A 26,163-nucleotide genomic window follows, 5' to 3' on the forward strand; every position below is an offset into this window, starting at 1 on the left:
GTTTAATGGAAAAGGAAACAAGTAAAAATAAATGGTATTTGTTTACTAGAGACCCACTAACCGCTCTTCCTCTTTCTTGTAGCGACGCACACCTGCTCTCCCTATTTGTACTCAACCAGTACTACTGTTGACATTACCAGACAATACCTATTTTTTAATTTTATCACAATTTGAATTTATTGTTCTAGTAAATGGAATAGAGACTACCTAACATAATATGGACGGTAGAGAACAGTAAACACTTGATTTTCTAACTGATATGTAACTTAAAATGGGAGATCACATTGGCTAAGTACTGCAATACTGTCACTGTAGGGTATATAAACTATGACCTAAATCTGTTCTTAATGACAACCTCAAGTTGGACATTCTACAAAAGATAAAAATAAAAAGTTTTAATTTTTGAAAATATAGTCTTTTGTTTGTTATTATCAAGAAATATAAGATAGCAAAGAATAAAATAGTAATGTTAAAATTCTAAGATAATATGAGGTGGTATACATATGTATGTATGGTATACATACATACTGATGTCATTTGAGAGCTTACTAAAAATCAAATGTTTTTTTAATAAAAGTAGTAGTTGGAGATCTTTAAATATCCAGAATTATGATGAGCCTTCAGTTTAATGGTCTAGCCTTCCGAGTTTAATTGCAGAGCCCCTTCAAGGCTCTTGAGTATCTTTCTTTTCTTTTTAACCTCTTATTTGGAAATAATTTCACACTACAAAAAGTTGCACACTTTTTGATATGAAAAAAACCCAACCCTTATATACCCAGATTTATCAGCTCAAAACGTGTTTGCTTTATCATTTGAGTTGTGTCTCTCTCTCTCTTATCTCCCAAACCCCCATACGTACTCTTTTTTTCTTGAAACATCCAAAGATAATTATCCATTGTAGCCCTTTACTCCTAAATGCTTCAGTGTGCATTTCCTAATAGAAATAGGAAATTTCTCTATTCTCTTACATAATCACAGTACAGTTATCAACTTCATAAATTTATATTGACACTTTACCGTCCATATTCCAGTTTCATCAGTTGACCTAAATAATGTCTTTTATAGCATTCTCCACTCCCAGTACAGCATCTAGTCTAGGGTCAGGTAATACATTTACTTGTTACATTAGCCTCTTTTAATCTGGATTTTTTTCCCCACAGACTTTATCTTGTATGACACTGACATTTTTTTTTAACATCTTTATTGGAGTATAATTGCTTTAGAAACTAACAATGCTGTGCTAGTTTCTGCTGTATAACAAAGTGAATCAGCTATATGTATATATATATCCCCATATCCCCTCCCTCTTGAGCCTCCCTCCCACCCTCCCTATCCCACCCCTCTAGGTGGTCACAAAGCACTGAGCTGATCTCCCTGTGCTATGCGGCTGCTTCCCACTAGCTATCTATTTTACATTTGGTAGTGTATATATGGACGTTGACATTTTTGAAGAATATAGTCTCTCTGATCTTTTACTGATATTTAAAAATAATAGGGCTTCCCTGGTGGCGCAGTGGTTGAGAATCTGCCTGCCAATGCAGGGGACACAGGTTCGAGCCCTGGTCTGGGAAGATCCCACATGCCACAGAGCAACTGGGCCCGTGAGCCACAACTACTGAGCCTGCGCGTCTGGAGCCTGTGCTCCACAACAAGAGAGGCCGCGACAGTGAGAGGCCAGCGCATCGCGATGAAGAGTGGCCCCCGCTTGCCACAACTAGAGAGAGCCCTCGCACAGAAATGAAGACCCAACACAGCCATAAATAAATAAATTAAAAAAAAAAAAAAAAAAATAATAGAACTTTCCTCATTTTGTGCTTGTCTGATGTTTCCTGGTGATTAGATCCAGGCTGTGTATGCTGGGCTCAGAATGCTGCATGGCTGATATTGCATCCTCTCTCAGGGTATCATGTCTGTCACTCATTTGATCATCCAGTCAAGGCATTGTCTGAATTCTCCACTATATAATGACTGTTTCCGTTTTGTTTTTTTTTTAGCTTTTTGTAACTAATAACCAGTCTGTGGGAAGATACTTTAAGACCGTGCAAATATCCTGCTCCTCATCAAAATTTTCACCTAGATTTAACACCATGGCTGATTTTTGCCTGATGCAGTCTTTACTGTGATGTCTGCAAGATGCTAATTTTTCCAACTCCAGTCCTCCCTTCATATTTACCAGTAGACACTTGGCATTTCATTGCAGTAAAAGCCCTCTCTTCTCCCCCATATGTTGTTTATTTTATCTATTCGTTATCAGTGCGGATGCATAAATTCCTTATTTTATTTTTCAATGTTTTATAATTCAGTACTTAATCATTCTGGTGCTTAAATTCCAGATGTGGTCAGTGACACGTTTCCGTCTTTTTTTGTCCATATCTTTACTTTCTAGACTAATAAGATGTTAAAGGCTCATCTTGAACCTACCCTGCCCCAGCCCTGGAGTCAGCCGTTTCTCTCAGGAGCCTTTGTTCTTTCGGTGGGGAATGGAATTAGATAACAAAATCTGGGCACCAGGTTTGAGTGCATTACTGTTACAGCCACTGAATAAACATAAATGTATACATGTTAGTATACCTGATAAATATTTGTTAGAGGTACAATAAACAATTTTTGAGACTGTAATGGTGTCTTAGTTTACAGTTACAGCAAAAAGTGCAGTATTAAGACTTTTGTCAGTGAACTTACGCTGCTAAAATTTTCTTGGATTTCACGGCAAAAACATAAGTGATGCTAGCTTGAAGGCCAGATGGGGTTTCAGTGGGCAGGGTTGCTACAGGAGGGTGTTCCAGGGAGAAGAAATGACATTGACAATGACATAACTGAACAATAGCAGTAAAAACATTAAATATCCTGCTTAAGTAATGACACCTGATTTCCACCCATGTGGGGAAAAGTGAAAGACAACAAGGAAAAGGTTGTTTGAGGTCACGTTTAGAGGACTTTGAATGTATGTCAGAGTTAGGATTTGGGGTCTTTAGTAAGAAGATAAGGGAGAGTTGTTGAGGATTTTTGAATAGTGTCATAACAAGCCTAACTCTGATTCAGGGATTAATCTAGAAGATATGCAGAGGTTAGATTGAGGAAATTCCCAGTTAAGAACTGTAAGGAGGCTGTAATAATAGTTCAGGCAGGAGATACGAGGATTTGAACTACAAAATGAAGGAAAGAAGTGGATTAGAGTCGTGTTTTTCAGCCTGTTTTCTAGAACCCCAGGGGTGTGGGGCAAAGCTGGGGTGGGTGAGGGGGGGAAGAATATATTAGCTGAGCATCGACGGAGAACTCTTTGTGACTGAAAAGGATCTCTTTAAAATATCCCTGTAAGTATCCCTTTAAAGAAAGGAATTCTGCTGCTTAAGGAACAAAGAAGTCCATAGAGAAATTTTGTTTAAAAAACAAATCGAGGGCTTCCCTGGTGGCGCAGTGGTTGAGAGTCTGCCTGCTAATGCAGGGGACACGGGTTCGAGCCCTGGTCTGGGAAGATCCCACATGCCGCGGAGCAGCTGGGCCCGTGAGCCACAACTGCTGAGCCTGCGCGTCTGGAGTCTGTGCTCCGCAACAAGAGAGACCGCGATAGTGAGAGGCCCGCGCACCGCGATGAAGAGTGGCCCCCGCTTGCCACAACTAGAGAAAGCCCTCTCACAGAAACGAAGACCCAACACAGCCTAAATAAATAAATAAATAAATAAAGTGTAAAATTAAAAAAAAAACAAAAAAAACACTGATGGGCTCTGTATTTAAAAAAAAAAAAAAATCGACATTTGTCTGGAGGGTTTTAAACTCATGCTTCTTTCATAGTCTCTTTTTCCAGATTTTTGAGCCTTGACGATCAGGAAAATAATCGTGTCATTAGCTGAAATAAGTCAAGTTGTGTCTGTTTTGTTTTTTTTTTGGCGCGCTGTGTGGCTTGCGGTATCTTAGTTCCTCGACCAGGGATTGAAGCCGGGCCACCACAGTGACAGCGCCGAGTCCTAACCACTGCATCACTAGGGAATTCCCGAGTTGTGTCTATTTTGAAATGCCAGAAGGCCCGTGTCACAAAGTCATGTACTAATTTAACTCTTTCTCAAGAAACAAGATTTCCTTGGCCAAAATCTTTAGCGTCATCCTGAGCGCTTTTCTTCCGCTCATTCCATACAGGGAATCCACCATGAAGTCCTGTTGGCTTTACCTTCCAGTTATATCCCAGATCTAACCGCAGGCAGCAGCTCCACTGTAGCCCAGCACCAGCACCACCATTATCATCTCCGGCCTTCTGCTTGCTCTCCCCACCTCCGTCCTTGCCTCTACAACCTGTTCCCTTTCCTCATCACAATGCACTTCCCCCTTAAGGCCTTTGCAAAGGCTGTTCCACAGGTATCAGCAGGGGTAACGCTTGTGTTTAGATTTTGCTCAAATATTACTTTCTCAATGGGGCCTACCCTGAACTTAACCGTTACTGACAAGTCCTGTCCCCTCCCATGCACACATTTATCCATTCCCCCTTTATCTTGTTCTATTTTTTTCACTATGGCATTTAACACCTAACATACTCTGTAATTATTATTTTTTTTTTTTAAATTTACAAAGACTCTACTGAGTCAGTTTTTTTTTGTTTTTGTTTTGTTTTGTTTTGTTTTATGGCTGTGTTGGGTCTTCGTTTCTGTGCGAGGGCTTTCTCTAGTTGCGGCAAGTGGGGGCCACTCTTCATTGCGGTGCGCGGGCCTCTCACTATCGCGGCCTCCCTTGTTGCGGAGCACAGGCTCCAGACGCGCAGGCTCAGTAATTGTGGCTCACGGGCCTAGTTGCTCCGTGGCATGTGGGATCTTCCCAGACCAGGGCTCGAACCCGTGTCCCCTGCATTGGCAGGCAGATTCTCAACCACTGCGCCACCAGGGAAGCCCCACTCTGTAATTATTTATTACCTTGTTTATTTCCCGATACCAGAGTTTGAGCTCCACAAATGGCAGGGTTTTGTTTTGTTTTGTTTTTTTTAATTTGTTTTGCTCCCTGGTGTATCCTAAGCCACAGAATAGTCCCTAGCATGTAGTAGGCCCTCAGTTAACATTGATAGAAGAAGGAAGGGCAACCAAGAGCATGAAATCAGTAAGCTTGGTTACCAGGCTTCTGGCTCATAGCAGATCTGAGAAAGTGAATAAAAGAAAGAACGGGCTGCTGCGTAAATCAACCTGTGTTCCTTGGATCTGAACCTACGATGGTAATTGGCCTGGATAAAATAGACTTGGAAAGTGCTGCATTAAACTGTCCCTTTACTAGAAAATCGTATTATTACGTTAACATAGTAATCACTATAAGAACTCCCACAGTAACCTCTTCTTGAACTCACTTGGTCACAGAACTCTCCTTAGTAATTCCCTTATTGTTACGGAACACGCTTGGCTCGTGGCAAACAGAGTTTGAGGAAAACCAGACTGGAGGGTGCCTGTGGGTCCCAGGAGAGATGGGTGGTTCTTTTAAGTTGCTTTTGGTGGATGAACTGTGCAGTTTCATGTGCTGCTCAGGAGGCCTGAGTACCTCAGGTCAGAGACTACGGCTCTTAGTTCCTACCTTGCAGTTCAGATCCTTTTATTAATTTATTTTTTAAGATTTATTTTATTGAAGTATAGTCGATTTACAGTGTTGTGTTCATTTCTACTGTACAGCAAATTGATTCAGTTATACATATATATATTCTTTTTCATATTCTCTTCCACTGTGGTTTATCACAGGATATTGAATATAGTTCCCTGGGCTATACAGTGGGACCTTGTTGTTTATCCATCCTATGTATACTAGTTTGCATTTGCTAATCCCAAACTCCCAAACCATTCCTCCCCACCCACTCTCCCCCTTGGCAACCACAAGTCTATTCTCTATGTCTGTGAGTCTGTTTCTGTTTCGCAGATAAGTTCATTTGGGTCGTGTTTTCGATTCCACATACAAGTGATAGTATATGATATTAGTCTTTCTCTTTCTGTCTTACTTTTCTTAGTATGATAATCTCTAGTATGGTAGTATTTCATTCTTTTTTATGGCTGAGTAGTATTCTGTTGTTTATATGACTCACATCTTCTTTATCCATTCATAAAATCCTTTTAAAAGTTAGCTTTTTATTTTAGGTATTTGGGAATAAGATGATCATTCCTTCCCTGGATGGAGACCTCTTCCAGTGGGACCGGGACCGTGAGAGCATGGAAACAGTTCCGTTTACAGTTGAATCACTTCTTGAATCTTCTTATAAATTTGGAGATGATGTTGTCTTGGTTGGAGGAAAGTCTCTCACTACATATGGACTCAGTGCATATAGTGGAAAGGTGAGTAAAAATGTTCAGTTTGTTTGGGGAGAAATCAGAATCAATGGGAATAGAAGAGATAATTTCTTAAACTATACTATTACTGGTTGAGCTCTGTAATAATTTCCCCCTGAGGATATCATTTCTTTTGATAAAAGAACTGTGAAGTGGAAAGGGGGAATACTATTAAGAGAAACTAAATTTATCCAAGATAACAGAATGAACAGCAGAGCCAGGAATAGCAGGGGGAAGAGAATGAATAACTGTGGTCTACTGTATGTCAGGTGCATTTTTCATGCCTTATTTTGAAATCATCACAATATTTCTAATGGTTACATTTTACAATTTTCATTTGGATAGATGAGGAACCCTCCAAAGAATAATAATAATCCTGATGATAAGAATAATTGCTACTACTTATTTATCTAGTTTGAGCCTATCATAAGAGGATCCAAGAGGCAAGTTTGTACTCATTTTACAGATGAGAAAACCAAGACTTTCAAAGGTTCAGAAACTTCCAAGGTCAGATTTGACTTAGATCTGTGTGAAGAAAAAGACATACTGTTAATGACCTAAACTTTCTCCATTATTAGCTCTTAGGTGATGATCTGCTTCTAAGATTGGGTCTTATAACTCCATTATGGGGGGTAACTAATTAAAACCATGCTTTTTGCAAAGGTGAAAATCTCTTTAACCCCTTAATACGTTGATACTTGAATATTTGTATATAGACTTAAGACGAAAATAAGGAAGAATAGAAAAAAGATCTTTGACCCTCAAGTTTTTCAAACTTTAAGGATCCCTTGTCTGAGTGTTAGGCCCATAGGCCCTTTGCAAGCTTCTCTGCCCTCTCCAGCCACCTGCATGTGTATTGTATTGAGGCGGCCTTGTGATCCTTGGTTTCCTTCAGTATTCTCATCTGTTAAACAATGGGATTGAACCCCGTCACCTGGTTCTCTGATTTGATGTGCTGCTCCAAAATTCTGGTATTCTAGCAGGTATGCTTCTTTCTGTGAGGATTTTGGTCACATCATCCAAAGGATCTTCCTTTTCCTTTGAGTGAAGTTTTGAAGGAAGTACTTGAAAATACTGCAGCTGTTAGAAAAGGTTCAGATTTTTTAAAACTAAATATTTCCGCCTTATGGAAATTCTGAGGTGTTTTTAATTCACCTAGAATTTTATTAATGATATTATTACTAAAAGATCACAACTAGTTATCCATTTCTTCCATGGAAATGCTCAAAGTAAGACTCATTCCCCGAAATAAATATTCATTTGTACTTTTATGGTTCAAAATATTTCATTTTAGGAGTTGGTGGTAATCTAGCTGTTGCTTTTTTTTTTTCAGGTTATTTATTTATTTATTTTAAAAAATTTCATTACGGTACAGTTGATTTACAATGTTTTGTTAGTTTCAGGTGTACAGCAAAGTGAATCAGTTATACATACACATATATCCATCCACTCTTTTTTAGATTCTTTTCCCACATAGGCCATTACAGAGTATTGAGTGGTGTTCCCTGTGCTATACAGTATAGCTGTTGCTTCCTTTTTTTTTTTTTTTTTTACAGAAACTGTGCATTTTTTATTTTATTTATGTATTTTTGGCTGCGTTGGGTCTTTGTTGCTGCGCACAGGCTTCCTCTGGTTGCTGTGAGCGGGGGCTGCTCTTTGTTGCAGTGCACGGGCTTCTCATTGTGGTGGCTTCTCTTGTTGTGGAGCACGGGCTCTAGGCACGTGGGCTTCAGTAGTTGCAGCACGCAGGCTCAGTAGTTGTGGATCGCGGGCTCTAGAGCACAGGCTCAGTAGTTGTGGCACATGGGCTTAGTTGCTCTGCGGCAAGTGGGATCTTCCCGGACCAGGGCTCGAACCCGTGTCCCCTGCATTGGCAGGTGGATTCTTAACCACTGAGCCACCAGGGAAGCCCCCTAGCTGTTGCTTCTTTTTTTTTTTTTTTTTTTTAGCTGTTGCTTCTTAATGCTTGGCTACTTTTTACACATTTCCTCACTTTCCTTTCACTTTTTATAAAACTGTTGAGTCTTTTACTGTCTCTGATCTCCTGTAACTTGTTCTCTTTACTAATTTTACATCTGTTTTTTCAGGTGAGGTACATCTGTTCAGCTTTGGGTTGTCGCCAGTGGGATAATGATGAAATGGAACAAGAAGAAGATATCCTGCTTCTGCAGCGCACCCAGAAAACCGTTAGAGCCGTCGGCCCTCGTAGTGGCAGTGAGAAGTGTGTATTCAGATAATGTTGCTGTTGATGTTTAGAAGTACAACAAGACCAGAATTCATCAGCTTTTTCTTTGTGGAGATTTTCTGAACTATTTTGTTTCCCCAAAAGCATACTACTCTTTTAAGAGAAATGAAGCCCCTAAATTTAAAACAGCTTCATGATTATTAACAGATCCTGAACTGAACTTCTCACCATGTGCTTCAGGATATGGTAACAAAGAGGAGTCCCATACAGTGACTATATATTAGCTTAGTCTTAGGTTAATGATATTTTTCATAGCAATCTCACTGATCAAAGTTCTCTGAATGCAGAAAACTCTTAAGACAAAGCTGATGTGCTTTGTTTCACTTGGGTCTGTTTGACCCTGCAGTTCTCTCTAGTAGGTAGTTTCATGGTTTGTCTGACTACCGCCTCCATTATAAAATAATATTTTAGTGTATTTTCTTAAAGTGTTAAAGTATAATTTATGTGGTCAAATACTGTTTTGTTTCCTTTTTCAAATAATGTAAATTTTTACATTTAAAGTAATGTGATTGAATTAGATATGCTGGTGGTAAATCACATGCTTGACTTTTCAAAACCTAATATTTAAATTTTAAATTGCTGCGCAGTAAAAAGAATTTGAGATCCCATCTTTATCCTTTGAAAGTGAACCAGACTTTCAGATGTTGTCTAATCTGATGCAGTATAATTCAGTTTCCTTTCCTGAAAACTTTTCTCAAATTCAGTGAAGAATGTATTTTTTCTACATTCCCTGGACTGTAGAGCTTTGCATCTGCTGGCAACCCGACCTTCTTTATCCTGATAGGATTTTGTTTCCTTAAGTGTTTGAGTGCTTGCTGGGTGCTCAGCTACCATAGGAGCAGATGTTCAACTTAACAGAATTTGAGTTATCAGAATGGGAAGAGTCTGGCATCTAAGACCCATATTCCTTAAGTATCTATCTTTTAACAGATGTCGGAATTTTAGGGCCATTTTATATCTTAGTGTCAAGACCATTATAGTGTCAACAGATAAGAGATTTGAGGCTGTATTTTCATAAAAATATAAAATCAGTAGCTTTCGTCTTGCCTTTTGCATTGGTTACTGGGATATGGTAATTTCTCTGCACTTGAACGAAATGTGTCAGGCTTTAATTAAGAAGTAAGGCAGACTGCAAGCTACCTTATTTTAGGATGACTTTGATGTGTTTTGAGAAAATTACCCTGATTTGGAAATGTGAACATTTGTTAATTTCAGGAGAAAAATCTGTCCTGTAGCTGTTGTCAGGTCACAACTCTCAGAACCACTGTTTCTAAAGGGTCAGGACCAAGTTACGCCCTCTTGTGGCATAAATCAGCAGCATGCTCCTTTCCAGAAGATAGTGTTGAGTTGTTCCTTTTCTCATCACCAAATTTTAGTGTTTGCTTCTTCACTCTAGAAGAGTTCTTAATTATTTGGTCCCTTTATTTAAATGTAAATTTCTAAAACACACCTTTGTAAATTTAAGGTGGAATTTCAGTGTTGGCCACTTTGAACTTCGGTATATTCCAGACATGGAAACTAGAGCCGGATTTATTGAAAGCACCTTAAAGCCCAGTGGAAACAAAGAACAGTCTAAAATTATTTCAGACGTGGAAGAACAGGAAGCTGCCGTGATGGACACAGTGATAAAGGTCTCCGTTGCTGATTGGAAAGTTATGGCCTTTAGTAAGAAAGGAGGACATCTGGAGTGGGAATACCAGGTACCTAGAACCACTGAGAATTTATAATATGTTTCTTTCCTTCTCAGTTTGACCAAACATGTTGGGTAGAAGGAAGTGACTGCCATTTTGGATTTTCAACTTGTTCTCTGTGCTCTAAGAAATTTGTGATTTTACATCTGTTAGATTGACTATTAAGAAAAAGTCAAAAGGTTGGTGAAGATGTTGGTGAACAGTGTACAACCGTCTATCTTCGTGCAGTGTTGGTGAGAATGTAAATTGGCATAGATGTTATGGAAAACATCATGGAGTTTCCTTAGAATATTAAACAGAAATGAAGAGAATAGATCTCAAATGTTCTTAAAACACATACATACAAAATAACTGTGAGATGGTGGATATATCAATTAGCTTGATTGTGCTACTTATTTCACAATGTATACATATATCAAAATATTGCACTGTATACCATAAATACATACATTTTTTATTTGTCAATTATACCTCAGTAAAGCTGGAAAAGTGAAAATTTGTAAAGAAATTTGTGGTTTTAAAGGGTATTTCAGGAGTTGGGATACATAGAAATACTGCTTGAAATTGTTTAAAATTTCGTTTCCATTTTTGTTTAGTTTTGTACTCCCATTGCATCTGCCTGGTTGGTTAAAGATGGCAAAGTCATTCCCATCAGTCTTTTTGATGATACAAGTTACGCCACTAATGATGGAGTTTTAGAAGATGAAGAAGACATCGTAGAAGCTGCCCGAGGAGCCACAGAAAACAGTGTTTACTTGGGTGAGTGGATATCTCTTATCTAGCAATAGTACAAGTTGACATCTAGATTTTATTCCTACATTGTCTCTCCCTACTTCAGGTGTGCCTGTAGTAGTTTTAATTCCTAAGTACATTCTCTGGCCTTAAGATTTGTACTTTGATTTCTTTTCCTGCAATTTTCTTTCATTTATCCAGTTCTGAAACTTTTAATTACTATAGCGTGTTCTTTTTCTCTGAGACCTATATTTAAAAGGCTTAAAAATGTTGCCATTACATAGCATGATTTCACATTACTTATGTATCCTCAAAGTCTAAAACTTTCTACATTTGTATTTGCATCTATATCAGTTTGCTCCCCATTAAAGGTGTGTTTATTTTTTCCTATGCATCTATACAACTTATCTGAAAAATTAAAACAAAATTCTGGTGTGCTGCTTTGGCAGTTGAAAGCCTTCAATGTACTACATTTTGAAAACCCTCGAATCTAATTATTTGAACTAGTTTTGTGGTCAAATACACATAAAATTATTTAAGCTCTATCAATGTGCTACCCGCCCCTCAATCTCAGTGAAATGCAAGAATTTGAAAGAATGACATGTCACACGTGTTATGATAGTATTTAATTGAATTGTTAGCAGTATCTCTTGAAGGATAGGTGTTTAGGTTTTCTTAAGGAAAAGGTTACCTCATCTAAAATGTTACTTTCATAAGAGTACAATGATTTCTTTTGTTTGAATTTTCCTACTGGAAGAGTTTTTCAGTAATTACCAAAAATTATATAGTGAGCAACATTGTAACTTGTGTGTAACTTTCCTCCCCTGTTGTTGTTGAATAACCTTTGGGTCAAATTTGAGTGCTTCAGGCATGATTCTTTGAAAAGAGCTATGTAGCACATGAATAAATAACTGGAATTCATCTAATTTTATTAAATCAAAATGAACCTTTTAAAAAAAAAAAATCATCAGTGCTTGATTCTAAACCTAACTGACAGTGTTCTGGTTGATTCAGGAATGTACAGAGGCCAGCTGTATCTGCAGTCATCAGTCAGAATTTCAGAAAAGTTTCCTACGAGTCCCAAGGCCTTGGAATCTGTCAACAGTGAAAATGCAATTATTCCTTTGCCAACAATCAAATGGAAACCCTTAATTCGTAAGTGAATTATGAACTTTTATAAATGTTATTAAGATGTTCAGAGGCCTAATCATGACTGTCTTTGACCTAGTTTTGAATATCACAGAGATCACAACTATTATATACTCTATATTTTCTGATAAACTGGGAAGGTATTTCAAGACGTTAATGAATGTTAATTATCCTTTAGAACATGATTTCATTGAAACAGCAGCTACTTCTATAGAAATCAATGTCAATAAAATATTTCTCTAGACAGCTTAGAAAAACTCTTAACCATTCTCTGACCATGCCTTGATATCATTTCGCTCTTAACATATTTATATTAAGAATATTTATGGGACTTCCCTGGTGGTGCAGTGGTTAAGAATCTGCCTGCCAATGCAGGGGACACAGGTTTGAGCCCTGGTCCGGGCAGATTCCCACAGGCCACGGAGCATCTAAGCCCGCGAGCCACAACTACTGAGCCCACGTGCTGCAACTATTGAAGCCCGCGGGCCTAGAGTCCATGCTCAGTAACCAGAGAAGCCACTGCAATGAGAAGCTCGCGCACCGCAATGAAGAGTAGCCCCCGCTCACCGCAACTAGAGAAAGCCTGCGTGCAGCAATGAAGACCAAAAGCAGCCTAAAATAAATAAATTTATTTTTTTTAAAAAAAGAATATTTATGAAACATCTGGTTATCACATCATATTCTTTGAGACACTCAAATTGAATTGAATTCAAATACTAAACCATCTGTTTCCTTCAGCTATCTTTCTGTACCTTGTATATGTTTTTTATCACATCACATCATATTTTAATTACTCGTTTAAATGACTCATCTCTCTACAAGACTGTGCTTTTCAAGAGAAAGAACGTTGGGCCATTTGTTTGACTTACATATTTGAACTGAGCTGTGCTATTTGAATGTCTGTTTTTGGGATGAATGAGGCACACACATTTTCATTAAAGTCATAACAGTTAAGATTTTACCATTTTCTTTTAGATTCTCCTTCCAGAACTCCTGTCTTGGTGGGGTCTGATGAATTTGACAAATGTCTCAGTAATGATAAGTTTTCTCATGAAGAGTACAGTAATGGTGCACTTTCAATCTTGCAGTATCCATATGGTAAGTGTGATTCCACTTGGATTGAAAATGCTGGGGGTTTTTTTCTGTTTATTTTATTAATTTGAAATTAATTAATAGAATTCAAATGCAAAGCAGTCAGTTGGAGGGTAGAAAATAAATATCTTGGGAGGCAGATATTGTGAATGGTGGCCAGGGGTACAAGGCTTCAAAGACAGATTGCCAGTGTTTTGCCACATGCTAGGCTGGGCACACCTAACTTACCTGTGTCTCTGTTTCTTCATCTGTAAAACAAAGATATAGTAATCCTAATATCTATTTATTGGGTTGTTGTAAGGTCTAAATGAGATAATGCACAGTCTTAATTAGCACCATGCCTGGCAAGCAATAGTGTTCAATAAGCATTAGTTCTTGTTATTAGCTCTCATTTAATTATGAGCTTATATAATATAGTCTGTATAATATCAGTCTGTGTAATGAAGAAAATAGGTGTTTCCCATAGAGTTATGTGAAAATGCTATAAAATGGGGTTATTTTAATTTTGTTTTCAGAAGAGGAAAATTAGTACAAAAGTCAAGAATAGGTGAAATTTGGTGTGAAACACATTCCTGTGTATTTAAAGTTAGGATATATTCAGATATGAAAGTCTTTTGAACAGTTGGATATAAAAAAAAAATTGCTCAGATCTGCATTAGGCAAAAACATAGACTCCTCGTCAGTTACCCTAGATGATAAAACTGGGAAATTATTGTAGAATTTAAATTGATTTAACAAAAATCAGAGAGCTCTGAACTACAAACAGCTGTCTATCTGATACTGATCAAAATACAAGGTAAAAGAGAATTGTGTAATGTGCCCATGTGGTATAAAATAGAAGGTAAAAAGGACAGGCTGCTTTCTAGGACAAATTCATTTTGACAGCCTGAAAGGAACCAGAGAGCATGGTGGAGATGTTTTCCTCGTCATGGTAAAATTTGATATTTTATTGATGCTAAATGAAAGTAAAGTTTCAAATCCTCCAAGGAGGTTTGAGTACTGTCTAATTTTTTTTTCTTTTTTGCATTTAAAGGATTGAATTATTAATGAGATAATGAATGGAGTAGCCCTTAAGGGTTGTTTTTAGTCTGATTATTCAATAGAAAGAAAATGTATGATGCTTATGGAATAAAGGAAAGTATATTTGTGTAGAAAGAAGAAAAAGTGGGGTAAATGAGGCTGTCGAAATGTGCTAGAGAAGAGATGAAACTTTAGAAAAAGGAATTAGTGTTAAAAGTCATAGGAAATTAGATAATTTTTAGCAATTAAAGGTGGAACTATATTGGTTTATCTTTTTTTTTTTTAACATCTTTATTGAAGTATAATTGCCTTACAATGGTGTGTTAGCTTCTGCTTTATAACAAAGTGAATCAGTTATACATATACAATATGTTCCCATTTCTCTTCCCTCTTGCATCTCCCTCCCTCCCACCCTCCCCATCCCACCCCTCTAGGTGGTCACAAAGCACCGAGCTGATCTCCCTGTGCTATGCGGCTGCTTCCCACTAGTTATCTATTTTACATTTGGTAGTGTATATATGTCCATGACACTCTCTTACCCTGTCACATCTCACCCCACCCCCTCCCCATATCCTCAAGTCCATTCTCTAGTAGGTCTGTGTCTTTATTCCCGTCTTGCCACTAGGTTCTTCATGGCCTTTTTTTTTTCCTTAGATCCCGTATATATGTGTTAGCATACTGTATTTGTTTTTCTCTTTCTGACTTACTTCACTCTGTATGACAGACTCTAACTCCATCCACCTCATTACAAATACCTCCATTTCATTTCTTTTTATGGCTGAGTAATATTCCATTGTATATATGTGCCACATCTTCTTTATCCATTCATCTGTCGATGGACATTTAGGTTGCTTCCATGTCCTGGCTATTGTAAATAGAGCTGCAATGAACATTTTGGTACATGACTCTTTTTGACCTATGGTTTTCTCAGGGTATATGCCCAGTAGTGGGATTGCTGGGTTGTATGGTAGTTCTATTTGTAGTTTTTTAAGGAACCTCCATACTGTTCTCCATAGTGGCTGTATCAATTTACATTCCCACCAACAGTGCAAGAGTGTTCCCTTTCCTCCACACCCTCTCCAGCATTTATTGTTTCTAGATTTTTTGATGATGGCCATTCTGACCGGTGTGAGATGATAGCTCATTGTAGTTTTGATTTGCATTTCTCTAATGATTAATGATGTTGAGCATTCTTTCATGTGTCTGTAAGCCATCTGTATATCTTCTTTGGAGAAATGTCTATTTAGGTCTTCTGCCCATTTTTGGATTGGGTTGTTCGTTTTTTTGTTATTGAGCTGCTTGTAAATCTTGGAGATTAATCCTTTGTCAGTTGCTTCATTTGCAAATATTTTCTCCCATTTTGATGGTTGTCTTTTGGTCTTGTTTATGGTTTCCTTTGCTGTGCAAAAGCTTTTAAGTTTCATTAGGTCCCATTTGTTTATTTGTGTTCTTATTTCCATTTCTCTGGGAGCTGGGTCAAAAAGAATCTTGCTGTGAGGTATGTCATAGAGTGTTCTGCCTATGTTTTCCTCTAAGAGTTTGATAGTGTCTGCCCTTACACTTAGGTCTTTAATCCATTTTGAGTTTATTTTTGTGCATGGTGTCAGGGAGTGTTCTAATTTCATACTTTTACATGTACCTGTCCAATTTTCCCAGCACCACTTATTGAAGAGGCTGTCTTTTCTCCACTGTATATGCTTGCCTCCTTTATCAAAGATAAGGTGACCATATGTGTGTGGGTTTATCTCTGGGCTTTCTATCCTGTTCCATTGATCTATATTTCTGTTTTTGTGCCAGTACCAAACTGTCTTGATTACTGAAGCTTTGTAATATAGTCTGAAGTCAGGGAGCCTGATTCCCCCAGCTCCATTTTTCGTTCTCAAGATTGCTTTGGCTATTCGGGGTCTTTTGTGTTTCCATACAAATTGTGAAATTTTTTGTTCTAGTTCTGTGAAAAATGCCAGTGGTAGTTTGATAGGGATTGCATTGAATCTGTAGATTGCTTTGGGTAGTAGAGTCATTTTCACAATGTTGATTCTTCCAATCCAGGAACATGGTATATCTCTCCATCTATTTGTATCATCTTTAATTTCTTTCATCAGTGTCTTATAATTTTCTGCATACAGGTCTTTTGTCTCCTTAGGTAGGTTTATTCCTAGATATTTTATTCTTTTTGTTGCAATGGTAAATGGGAGCGTTTTCTTAATTTCACTTTCAGATTTTTCGTCATTAGTGTATAGAAATGCAAGAGATTTCTGTGCTGGTTTATCTTTTAAAAAAAAAACACTTTTAATGTTTGTTTTTGAAGATAATGGTTATTACCTGCCATACTACAAGAGGGAAAGAAACAAACGGAGCACACAGATCACAGTCAGATTTCTCGACAACCCGAGTTACAACAAGAATATCCGCAAAAAGGATCCCGTTCTCCTCTTACACTGGTGGAAAGAAATAGTTGGAACCATTCTGTTTTGTATCGTAGCAACAACTTTCATTGTGCGCAGACTCTTCCATCCTCATCCTCACAGAGTAAGACATTTTTTAGGATCTCATCTTTTTCAAAGTGTTGGGACTATAGAAAACTTAGGGTGTGTGTGCGCGTGTGCGTGTGCGCACGTGATGGGCAAGGGGTCCATTTCCTTAAGTTTTACCCTAAAATCATTGTTGCCCATACTCTTGCTTCCACGTCCTTGTCCCCTTCACTCCTCAACCCGTTGCAGTCTGGCTCCACCCTGATCATTCCCTTTCCCTTTGACAAAGGAAATGCTGTTGTTTTATGTTCTTATAATACATTTATTTTTCTCAATATTATTTATTCTTCAGTGTTATTTTATAGCCTAATATTGTTAGCTAACTTCAATTCAGCTTTGTACTGAGAGTGATTTTTTTTCTCCCCCACCTTTTCAGCAAAGGAAAGAATCTGAAACTCAGTGTCAAACTGAAAATAAATATGATTCTGTCAGTGGAGAAGCTAATGACAGTAGCTGGAATGACATAAAAAATTCTGGATATGTATCACGGTATGAGTCTTTTCATAAAATGCATGTGTGCTCTAGCTTCTGGTGCTAACTGTTCAAATCCAGGAAGAAATGGCCTTAGATACAGAGAATGAATGGATGGTTCAGAAGGGAGAGGGGGAGTGGTGGGTGAAATAGATGAAGAATGGAATAGTTGTTCATTCAGCATCTGCTTCTAAACCTCCAGTTATATGATAAATCACAGGGATTGTAATATACAACATAAGGAATATGGTTAATAATATTGCAGTGACTTTCTATGGGGACAGATGATTACTAGACTTATCGTGGTGATCATTTCATAATGTATACAAATGTCAAATCATTATGTAGTACACCTGAAACTTACATAATATTGTATGCTGACTGTATTTCACTTAAGAAAGAAGAAACAACCTCTAAACTAAGATATTGTTTAATTTAAAAAAAAAAAAAATGTATGACTAGGTAAATAAAACAGACATATCCCTCAAGTTACTTAAACTGATTCGAGGTGGTATAGAAGAGGGGTAGAAGTAGAGTGTTATAAAAGTTTAGAATTATAGCCACCATGTATGTCAATTATTTCTCAATAAAACTGGAAGGAAAAGAAAAAAAAGAATTACAGCCACCAAATTGAGTTGTTATTCAGATGACATAGTTATTGAGGGTATACCATGTACTGGGCTTGGCATTAATACCAAATAATAATTTGTATGTTATTGGAATATGACATAAATCTCCTATGTTACTTAATCCTCAGTTATTTATTTCATCCTTATTCTATCTAAAATAAGAAGCAGAAAACTGGGGAGAAAACAGATCATTTTTAACAACAGAAGAGGGAGTTGGGTTACTTAAAAAGCAGCCAATTCAAATAATTTAAAAGTAAAATAAAAGTAGAAAATCTGTAAGCAAATCTGTCAGATGTATAGATTTTGATGCTTTGTGGGACAAGAAATGGTGCTGCAGTTCAATTTTCTTACATGGATTATTGCTACTTTTCCCCTTTGTTTTGATATCATGCTTAGACTTTCGTGATACAGGGACAAGGAGGAGCTCTATATGAAACTTACTGCTTAATATCTAGGGAAATGGCTTTATGACAGAAAAGATTGAAAATTACAGCTAAAATGTGGGTTATTTTGATTATCTGTGGACTTAATCTAAGCTGCATTCATACCGTCTTCTCAAAAATTGAGAATTGGCTGTAATCCGTATGTTTTAGCAAAACGTACTAGGTGACTAGCAAGTGATAAGGGCTTTAATACCCTTGCTAATAAAGATGCTGACTTGTATGTCAGTGGCCAACACCACCAGCAGGCAGTGAGTGAGGGAGAGGAGAGGGGCCCATCAACTCCATGGGCAGTTCACTACCCAAGCCATTCATTGTTCATTCAGCATCTTTCTGAACAACTGTGTGCAGTATCTCAGGCTTTGGGAGAAATAAAAAGACTGGTCCTATCCCCTGGAGGAGCTTAAAGTCTACAGGGGAAGGTGATACTAGAGAAAACATAAACATATAAGGAAAAAAGCCATGAGCTGAGTAACTAACTCTGGCTGTGTTGATTCAAGAGGGCGTCATAATAAATCATGAGTAAGTAAGAGACAGGTGGAGATGGGAAGGTGAGTGGGGTATGGTGAATAAGCATATATTTGTAAGGCTGTTGTGAAGAGAATTGGAATAATGTACTCTAAAATTGAATTAGACTCAATTTTCCTTCCATTTTATTCACTATGAAGAGAACAGCTGATTGTTTTTAAAAATACAGGAGCTCTGTATAATACCTGATGTATATTGAGTGCCTACTATATTCTAGGCATTATGAAGAACATGAGCTCTGGATTCAGTCATGAATTTAAGTCCTAAGTTGGGACCTGAGGCAAGATGATACTTATATTTATAAAATCTGTAATCATATATAAGATGTTTCTCCTTTCAAAAGATATATCCATTTTCATATGAGTGTTTTCTTTAATGTAGGAAGATAATTCAATTGGCTCTCCAGGAGTAGGACAAGAACTTCATGGGCTTTTGCAGTTGGGGAGATGGATTTGTACTCAAGTACCTTGACTAGCTATTCTTAGGGATACAGATCATTACTCTTCATTCTCTGTGAAGGTAATTGGCCCATGGAGGGTTGGGATCTATTGTCTCTCCTCCTTAACACCATGCTCTAACCAGCTGAGCCAACCGCTAAATTAATATGAGTGTGCAAGTCATAAAGTAATAAAGTTAGCCTTGTAAGGGGCACCAAAGATCATCTAATTCAACTCCCCCTCACATGGCTGGAAGAATATCTTCCACCGTACGCATGCATGCATTCATTCATTTATTAATTCATGCATTATTCGATAGATATTTGTTAGACCTTCTATTTGCCAGGTGATCCCAGGCTTTGGAAATACAAAGAGAAAAAAGAATTCTTTCCTGCAGTCAGGGTCCCTACAATTCAGTAGCAGTGGAGAGAGAAAGCTGCTTATAAATAACTGCAGAATATTGAGACTAAGTTTAAACAGTTCCAAGTAGTATGTGCAAAGTGCTATAAGAACATTAAGATAGGGGTCTAGGAAGGCCTTATAGAGGTGGTGAGATGAGCAGAATGAAAGAAAAATAGAGTTTTATTAAGTCCAAAGAAGTAGGGCATCCCACTGGAGCAAACAGCAGAAGCAAAAGCCCTGAAGTTGTGAGAGAGCCTGGTGCAAGTTGGCTGGAATATACAGAGCAGATCGGAGAGGTCAACAGGGGAAGTAGGCTACAAAGTGGAGGTCCTTCTGTAAGTGCCAGATGGTGAGTTAGCTTCTGTCCAAATACCTTTGGTGATGAATGCACTGACTCCTGAGGCACCCCAGCGAATTTCAGATAGCTTTGGTTCCTAGAGAGATTCTAGCTAAAAACGTACATAAATGTAATAGGACTGATTAAATCTTTTCCATAAAATATACAGGCACTGGCATAAGATTAAAATACATTTTCTACTTGAATACAGAATGCCACAAGAGGTAAAAGGTTAGAGAATTAAGGATAAACTGTTTTGATGGATGATGGAAAGTATTGGATAGGACAGAACAGTACTAAAATTGCTGAAAAATAAGTGATTAACAAGTGATTCCCCATTAAGCAGAAGTTTTAAATTTTTTATAAAATTCCCAGAGGCAAAATTAAAATGTGTTTGCTCGTTTATACAGACAGAAAAGCAAAGAATGCTATTAGAATTTAAACTACACTCTATTAAAATAAGTTCTAGGAAACTTAGTTTATACATTTTTACATATCATAAAATAAGATTGAACTATTAGTACAAAATGTAAAACTATTACAAACTTTTTAAAATTTACTTTTTTTTTTTTTTTTTTTTTAAGATATCTAACAGATTTTGAACCGATTCAGTGCATGGGTCGTGGAGGGTTTGGAGTTGTCTTTGAAGCTAGAAACAAAGTTGATGACTGCAATTATGCTATCAAGAGAATCCGTCTCCCCAACAGGTAATGGATGGTACTTTTAGTAAACTTGGAGTTAGGGCTATATTATCTAATCTCATGGGCAATATGTCCTTACTATACTGCATAGAGACTATAGAAAACATAGTTTCTGACCTTCTGAATCTTATGTTCTCAGTGCTACCAGGTAACTAGCTATCTTTTAAAAATGTCATCTACTTTGACCGCTTTGTATCTACTTAAAAAATATGCCCTTGTTTTTGATTCTTAACAACTCAGGGCATTCCCATAGTGAATTTTAATAACTATAGACTTTAATACATAGCACCATTTTAAAATAATCTATATTTACTGTGGAAAATAAGGAATAGTATTAAAACAAAAACCAATCCGTGTCTACTCTACCCAGTAATAAACACTTTTAACATTTTAGGGTATTTTCTTTTGATTTTTTTTTTTTTCTGGTCATAAATTTACCTAGTTGGTAGCACAGTTATCAATACAATACAGTTTTATCTATTGCTTCCTTCATTGTATTCTCAGTATTTTCCTTGCTATTAAGAGTATGTTATTGAAATGCTAAAATATATTGAAAGTGTTTTATGACTGGAAAATAGTCCAGTTAATACTTGTGCCATATCTTATTTAACCATTTCTTATTTTTAAATATTTAGGTTTCCAACTTGTTGCGATTAAAAATAACTTTGGAGACTTCCCTGGTGGTCCATTAGTTAGGACTCCATGCTTCCACTGCAGGGGGCATGGGTTTGATCCCTGGTCGGGGAACTAAGATCCCACATGCCTCTCAGCGCGGCCAAAAAAAAAAAAAAAAAACTTGGCACCGTTCATCTTTTATATAAAATTTTGATCACATCTGTTTCCTTAGGATAGATTCCTAGAAGTGGAATTTTGGGCTCAGAACAGTGTGATGCTTAAGATGATGGGCTTTCAGTAACACCGTCCTTTTCATCTATTGTGGAAGCCTCCTGTGGATTCTTGATTAAATGTGCACTGATTTCTGGGCTGTCTTCCTAATTAGTAGTTAAACATGCTGTCCAACAGATAGGGACATAGGAATGGGACAGTCTGAGTACTATGGGACTAATTCTTTTCTTTGGTATGTAATTTTTGAGCAGTTTAAATATTCATATGTACAAGGTACCACATAGGATATAAAATTAAGAAAGGCTTCTGCCCTCAAGAATCTATAACTATTTGAGGCCTTTGTATATATACTCAAGTAACTGCAAAGCCAGGAAGATTGTGACTTGTGGTTTAGTTTAGTAAATAGCTTCTCATGAAGAAAGTGCAGAGGTAGCCGAAAGGCAGTCAAGGAAAGCAAGCCTTGTGGTGGTAGTGTTGTCTGTGCCGTGTTCAAGGGTAGCCTGTCCCTTGGTGGACACACATGTAGGGGAGGGATGGCCAAGTACGTGAAATGGCCTGAGCATAGGCTCTAGGCAAACATTCGCAGGGGATGTAGAGGTTAATGAGGATTCTGGCACGAGTGGAGCAAGGGTAAGAATGGAGGGGAGGGACTTCCCTGGCGGTCCAGTGGTTAAGACTGCCCTTCCAACGCAGCGGGCATGGGTTCAGTCCCTGGTTGGGGAACTAAGATCCCACAAGCCACACTGTGCAGCCCAAAAAAAAAAAAAAAAAAGAGAATGAAGGGGAGTATGGAAGAAAGATGGCAAAGGTGGGTTCCAGCACCTTAAATGCCAAGCAGAGGAGTTTAGATTTTATTCCATAGACAGTTGTGCCTTTAAGCAGAAGAATGACGTGATCAAAGTGGAGGTGGTACGTAGTAAGAGACAAGCGTGTTCATTAGGAGATTTTTTTTTTTTTTTTTTGCAAAAGTTCAGTCCTAAGATACAGAGCATTAGTGCAGCAGAAGTGGAGACAGATGAGGAAGGAATGAGTATCAGGAATTAAAAAGGAGGAGCTGATAGGATTTGGTCACTGAATATGGAACATTCAGAAACCTACCAGGATTCTCGGGGTGGGACCATTAACAGTAATGAAACACAGAGAGAAAAGTGGGAGTAGCTGACTGTCTCTTGGGGATGGAAGAGGATATAACTTATATTTATTATGTTGTTTCAGGTGATGGTGGGATCCCTAGAATGTGAGCTTAGATCCATCAGAAAAGCTGTCAAAGCAGAAGATCAAATCCAGATGCTTTTCTGGTTAAACATCATTGCCTATGATATTTAGTAGTTGAGGCTTTAAACAGACAAAGGTGCTCGTACAAGCCTTTTGGATTGTTGTATGTGCCTTGTCGGGCTGGTCCTTCTCCATCCTCCTGAGCTGCCAGGCTGAGCTCTCTTTTCTGAATACTTCACTTCTACCTCTTCATCCCCCTATTAATTAACAAGCATTAAGCAATTATCTTCAAGGGTCTGTAGTCATTCATTTTTAGTCAGCTAAGAACTCTTTATTTGAATGGATAGATGTACTTGTAAGCATTTATTTCTAGAAGAAAAAAGAAATACTATAAATACATATTTTTTTCTAATACAAGACTTATTTACTCTTTGGCTTATTAGAATTATGCCACTAGGTTGACTCGTCTGTTTCCAATTTTAGAACAAGGGAGAGTTTTATTTTATTGTTTTGTACTGTCTTTGGATATGATTGCTTCTTCAGATCAGAGCAGCCTTCAGTGTCTTCATTGTTTCTCTGTTTCAGGGAATTGGCTCGGGAAAAGGTAATGCGAGAAGTTAAAGCCTTAGCCAAGCTTGAACACCCAGGAATTGTTAGATATTTCAATGCTTGGTTGGAAGCACCACCAGAGAAGTGGCAAGAAAAAATGGATGAAATTTGGCTGAAAGATGAAAGGTAACTTGGTTAGACATAGACTTAAAAACTAGTATTTATTTCAGGCTAGTTTTTGGCTTACATGAACAAAATATCCTTTCTATAACTTTAGAGATGATTTTTTTAAAAGAAAAATAACAGCAGATTACTGTTTCTGTCATCATGTTTTGGAACGTTCTCTAGTCACTTGTTAAGTGAAAAGTTGATTTAGTTTTTAGAACATGAACTTTTTTTTCTTTTTTGTCCAGAACATGAATTTCTAAAATCATTGGTAGATAGAGCTCTATGACTTATAATTCACTGAAGGATTTACAGTAGCCTTTCTCAATAAGAGATATTGTCTGCTTTTGTCTCCATTTTTTATTTTAAATTTTCATTCAGTTTCTTAGTAGTTGGCAATTTACAACTCCTTTCTAAAGTAGTTTTAAACTATTTGCAGTTAAAACTACAAGAACTTGGGACTTCCCTGGTGGTCCAGTGGTTAAGACTTTGCCTTCCAATGCAAGAGGTGTGAGTTCAATCCCTGGTCCGGGAGCTAAGATTCCACATGCCTTGCAGTCAAAAAAAAAAAAAAAAAACCCAAAAAAACATAAAACAGAAGCAATATTGTAACAAATTCAATAAAGACTTTAAAAAAATGGTCCACATCAAAAAAAAAAAAGAAAAATACATGAACTTACGGGAATTCCCTGGTGGTCCAGTGGTTAGGACTCCTCGCTTTCACTGCCAAGGGCGCAGGTTCGACCCCTGGTCGGGAAACTAAGGTCTCGCAAGCCGCACGGCGAGGCCAAAAACCAAAAAGAAAAAAACAAACCATGACCTTAGGCAACCTGAAGATAATTCCTATGTTAAATATGCTATTCTGTAGGAAGGAAGGCCCTTTTAAAAACTACTAAATGAGAACATAAAGGAAGCAGGCTACAAATAGACTATTTAGTAAAGAGCTGGGGTAAAATTCCTGCCTGAAAGTACCAAACACAGCCCTAGATCCACGTGAGGTACCTAGTTACAGTGACGGTTATATACACAGCCAGTAGCCAAACCACAGAAGGACCAGGTGAAGTGACCCTGTGTCTCAAGCCCTAATTTGGATGGGGGCTTCCGAATCACCGCCACCAAGGGGTTCTGGCCTTGGTCTTCCTTTGTGCTTTGTGTTTTGCACATAGGCCTCAGCTGTTCTGGGCATGACAGTCCCAGATAACCGTTTCCAGTTTAAAACCAAGATTTCCAGTTAAGGAATGGATGGACGGTGCTGTTCTTTGTCTCCTGTGGCATGTTTTTCATTGACTTTCCATGTTGTCATTTGGTAACTGGCTTTATTATAGTTGAAGCTTTGGAGACAGAGCATGTAGTGACAACACTGTAAGTCAACTATACTTCAATAAAAATCAATCAATCAATCAACAAGCAAACAAAGGATGTAGTTCACGTAACTTAATCAACACATATTCACTCTCATCCCTTTGTACTTCTCCCACTCTTAGCACAGACTGGCCGCTCAGCTCTCCTAGTCCCGTGGATGCGCCATCCGTTAAAATATGCAGAATGGATCCTTTCTCTACAAAGGAACGCATTGAAATCATAGCCCCTTCTCCACGAAGCAGTAGGTCTTTTTCGGTCGGGATTTCCTGTGGCCAGACAGGTTCATCCAAGAGCCAGTTCTCTCCGCTGGAATTTTCCGGGATGGACCACAGAGACACGAGTGAGTCGGTGGACGCGGTGTGCAACCTCCAGGACAGCTGCCTTACAGACTGCGAGGGGGAAGACGGTACTAGGGATGGCAATGACGAGGGACACTCCTTTGAACTTTGTCCTTCTGAAGCTTCCCCTTATGTAAGGTCAAGGGAGCGAACCTCCTCTTCTATAGTATTTGAAGATTCCGGCTGTGATAACGCATCCAGCAAAGAAGAGCCCAAAACGAACCGACCGCCTATTGGCAACCATTGTGCTGATAAACTAACCGCAGTCCAGCATTCCAGTAGCAAGTCTTCCTCGGAACCTACTTTGTCTATTTCTCCTTCAAGACCAACCACTTTAAGTTTAGCTCTCGCTAAAAACTCTGTGGAAAAACTCCAACCCAGTTCACCGAAGGTGTATCTTTACATCCAGATGCAGCTGTGCCGAAAGGAAAACCTCAAGGACTGGCTGAACAGCCGCTGCACCATTGAGGAAAGAGAGAGGAACGTGTGTCTGCACATCTTCCTGCAGATCGCGGAGGCGGTGGAGTTTCTGCATGGCAAAGGGCTCATGCACAGGGACCTCAAGGTCTGTTTTTGTGGAACATCACCCAAGGGTTTCAATGGGGTTTTTTTTTCTATTAAAGTCATTTATTTATTTACTTACTTATTATTTTTATTGAAGTACAGTTGATTTACAGTGTTGTGTTAGTTTCAGGTGAACAGCAAAGTGATTCAGTTTTTTATATATATACATATTCCCAGTTGAAAAGCTGTGTATTCTGTTCATTCTGACCTATCATTGAGCCTAATGTTAAACCTTCTAGGCCCTCTAACCCTTTTGTATTTTGGTCACGTGTTTGTCATGTATCAGTCTCAACATAGCTGCCAGAAGTTCTCAGGGCTCCATGTTTTAAGTCTTTTGGAGGTGTTGGGGAGAAAAGTATCACTTTCCCCCGCTATTGATCAGAAGTCCTGGGTTTTCTTTTTTTTTTTTTCATTTAAATGAGCTTTTTTTTAAAATTA

General features: G+C 38.0%; 1 protein-coding gene across 5 annotated transcripts in view; it reads left to right on the forward strand.

Annotated features, from left to right (window-relative positions):
- Nucleotides 1-26,163, forward strand: part of EIF2AK3 (eukaryotic translation initiation factor 2 alpha kinase 3) — a 74,106-nt gene that overhangs the window by 32,241 nt on the left and 15,702 nt on the right. For 2 of the 5 annotated variants that reach the window (XM_082357821.1, XM_082357822.1), the window contains exons 3-13: nt 6,093-6,287; nt 8,369-8,502; nt 9,992-10,226; nt 10,814-10,976; nt 11,964-12,104; nt 13,074-13,196; nt 16,519-16,739; nt 17,118-17,230; nt 20,570-20,692; nt 23,333-23,482; nt 24,946-25,726. In XM_082357821.1, the coding sequence (XP_082213947.1) occupies nt 6,093-6,287; nt 8,369-8,502; nt 9,992-10,226; nt 10,814-10,976; nt 11,964-12,104; nt 13,074-13,196; nt 16,519-16,739; nt 17,118-17,230; nt 20,570-20,692; nt 23,333-23,482; nt 24,946-25,726 (2,379 nt within the window). The other 3 variants (XM_082357823.1, XM_082357824.1, XM_082357825.1) reach the window with 3 other exon arrangements.

This window comes from Balaenoptera borealis, assembly GCF_965194805.1.
Source record: "Balaenoptera borealis genome assembly, chromosome: 15".
In the NCBI taxonomy this organism is placed as follows: domain Eukaryota; kingdom Metazoa; phylum Chordata; class Mammalia; order Artiodactyla; family Balaenopteridae; genus Balaenoptera; species Balaenoptera borealis.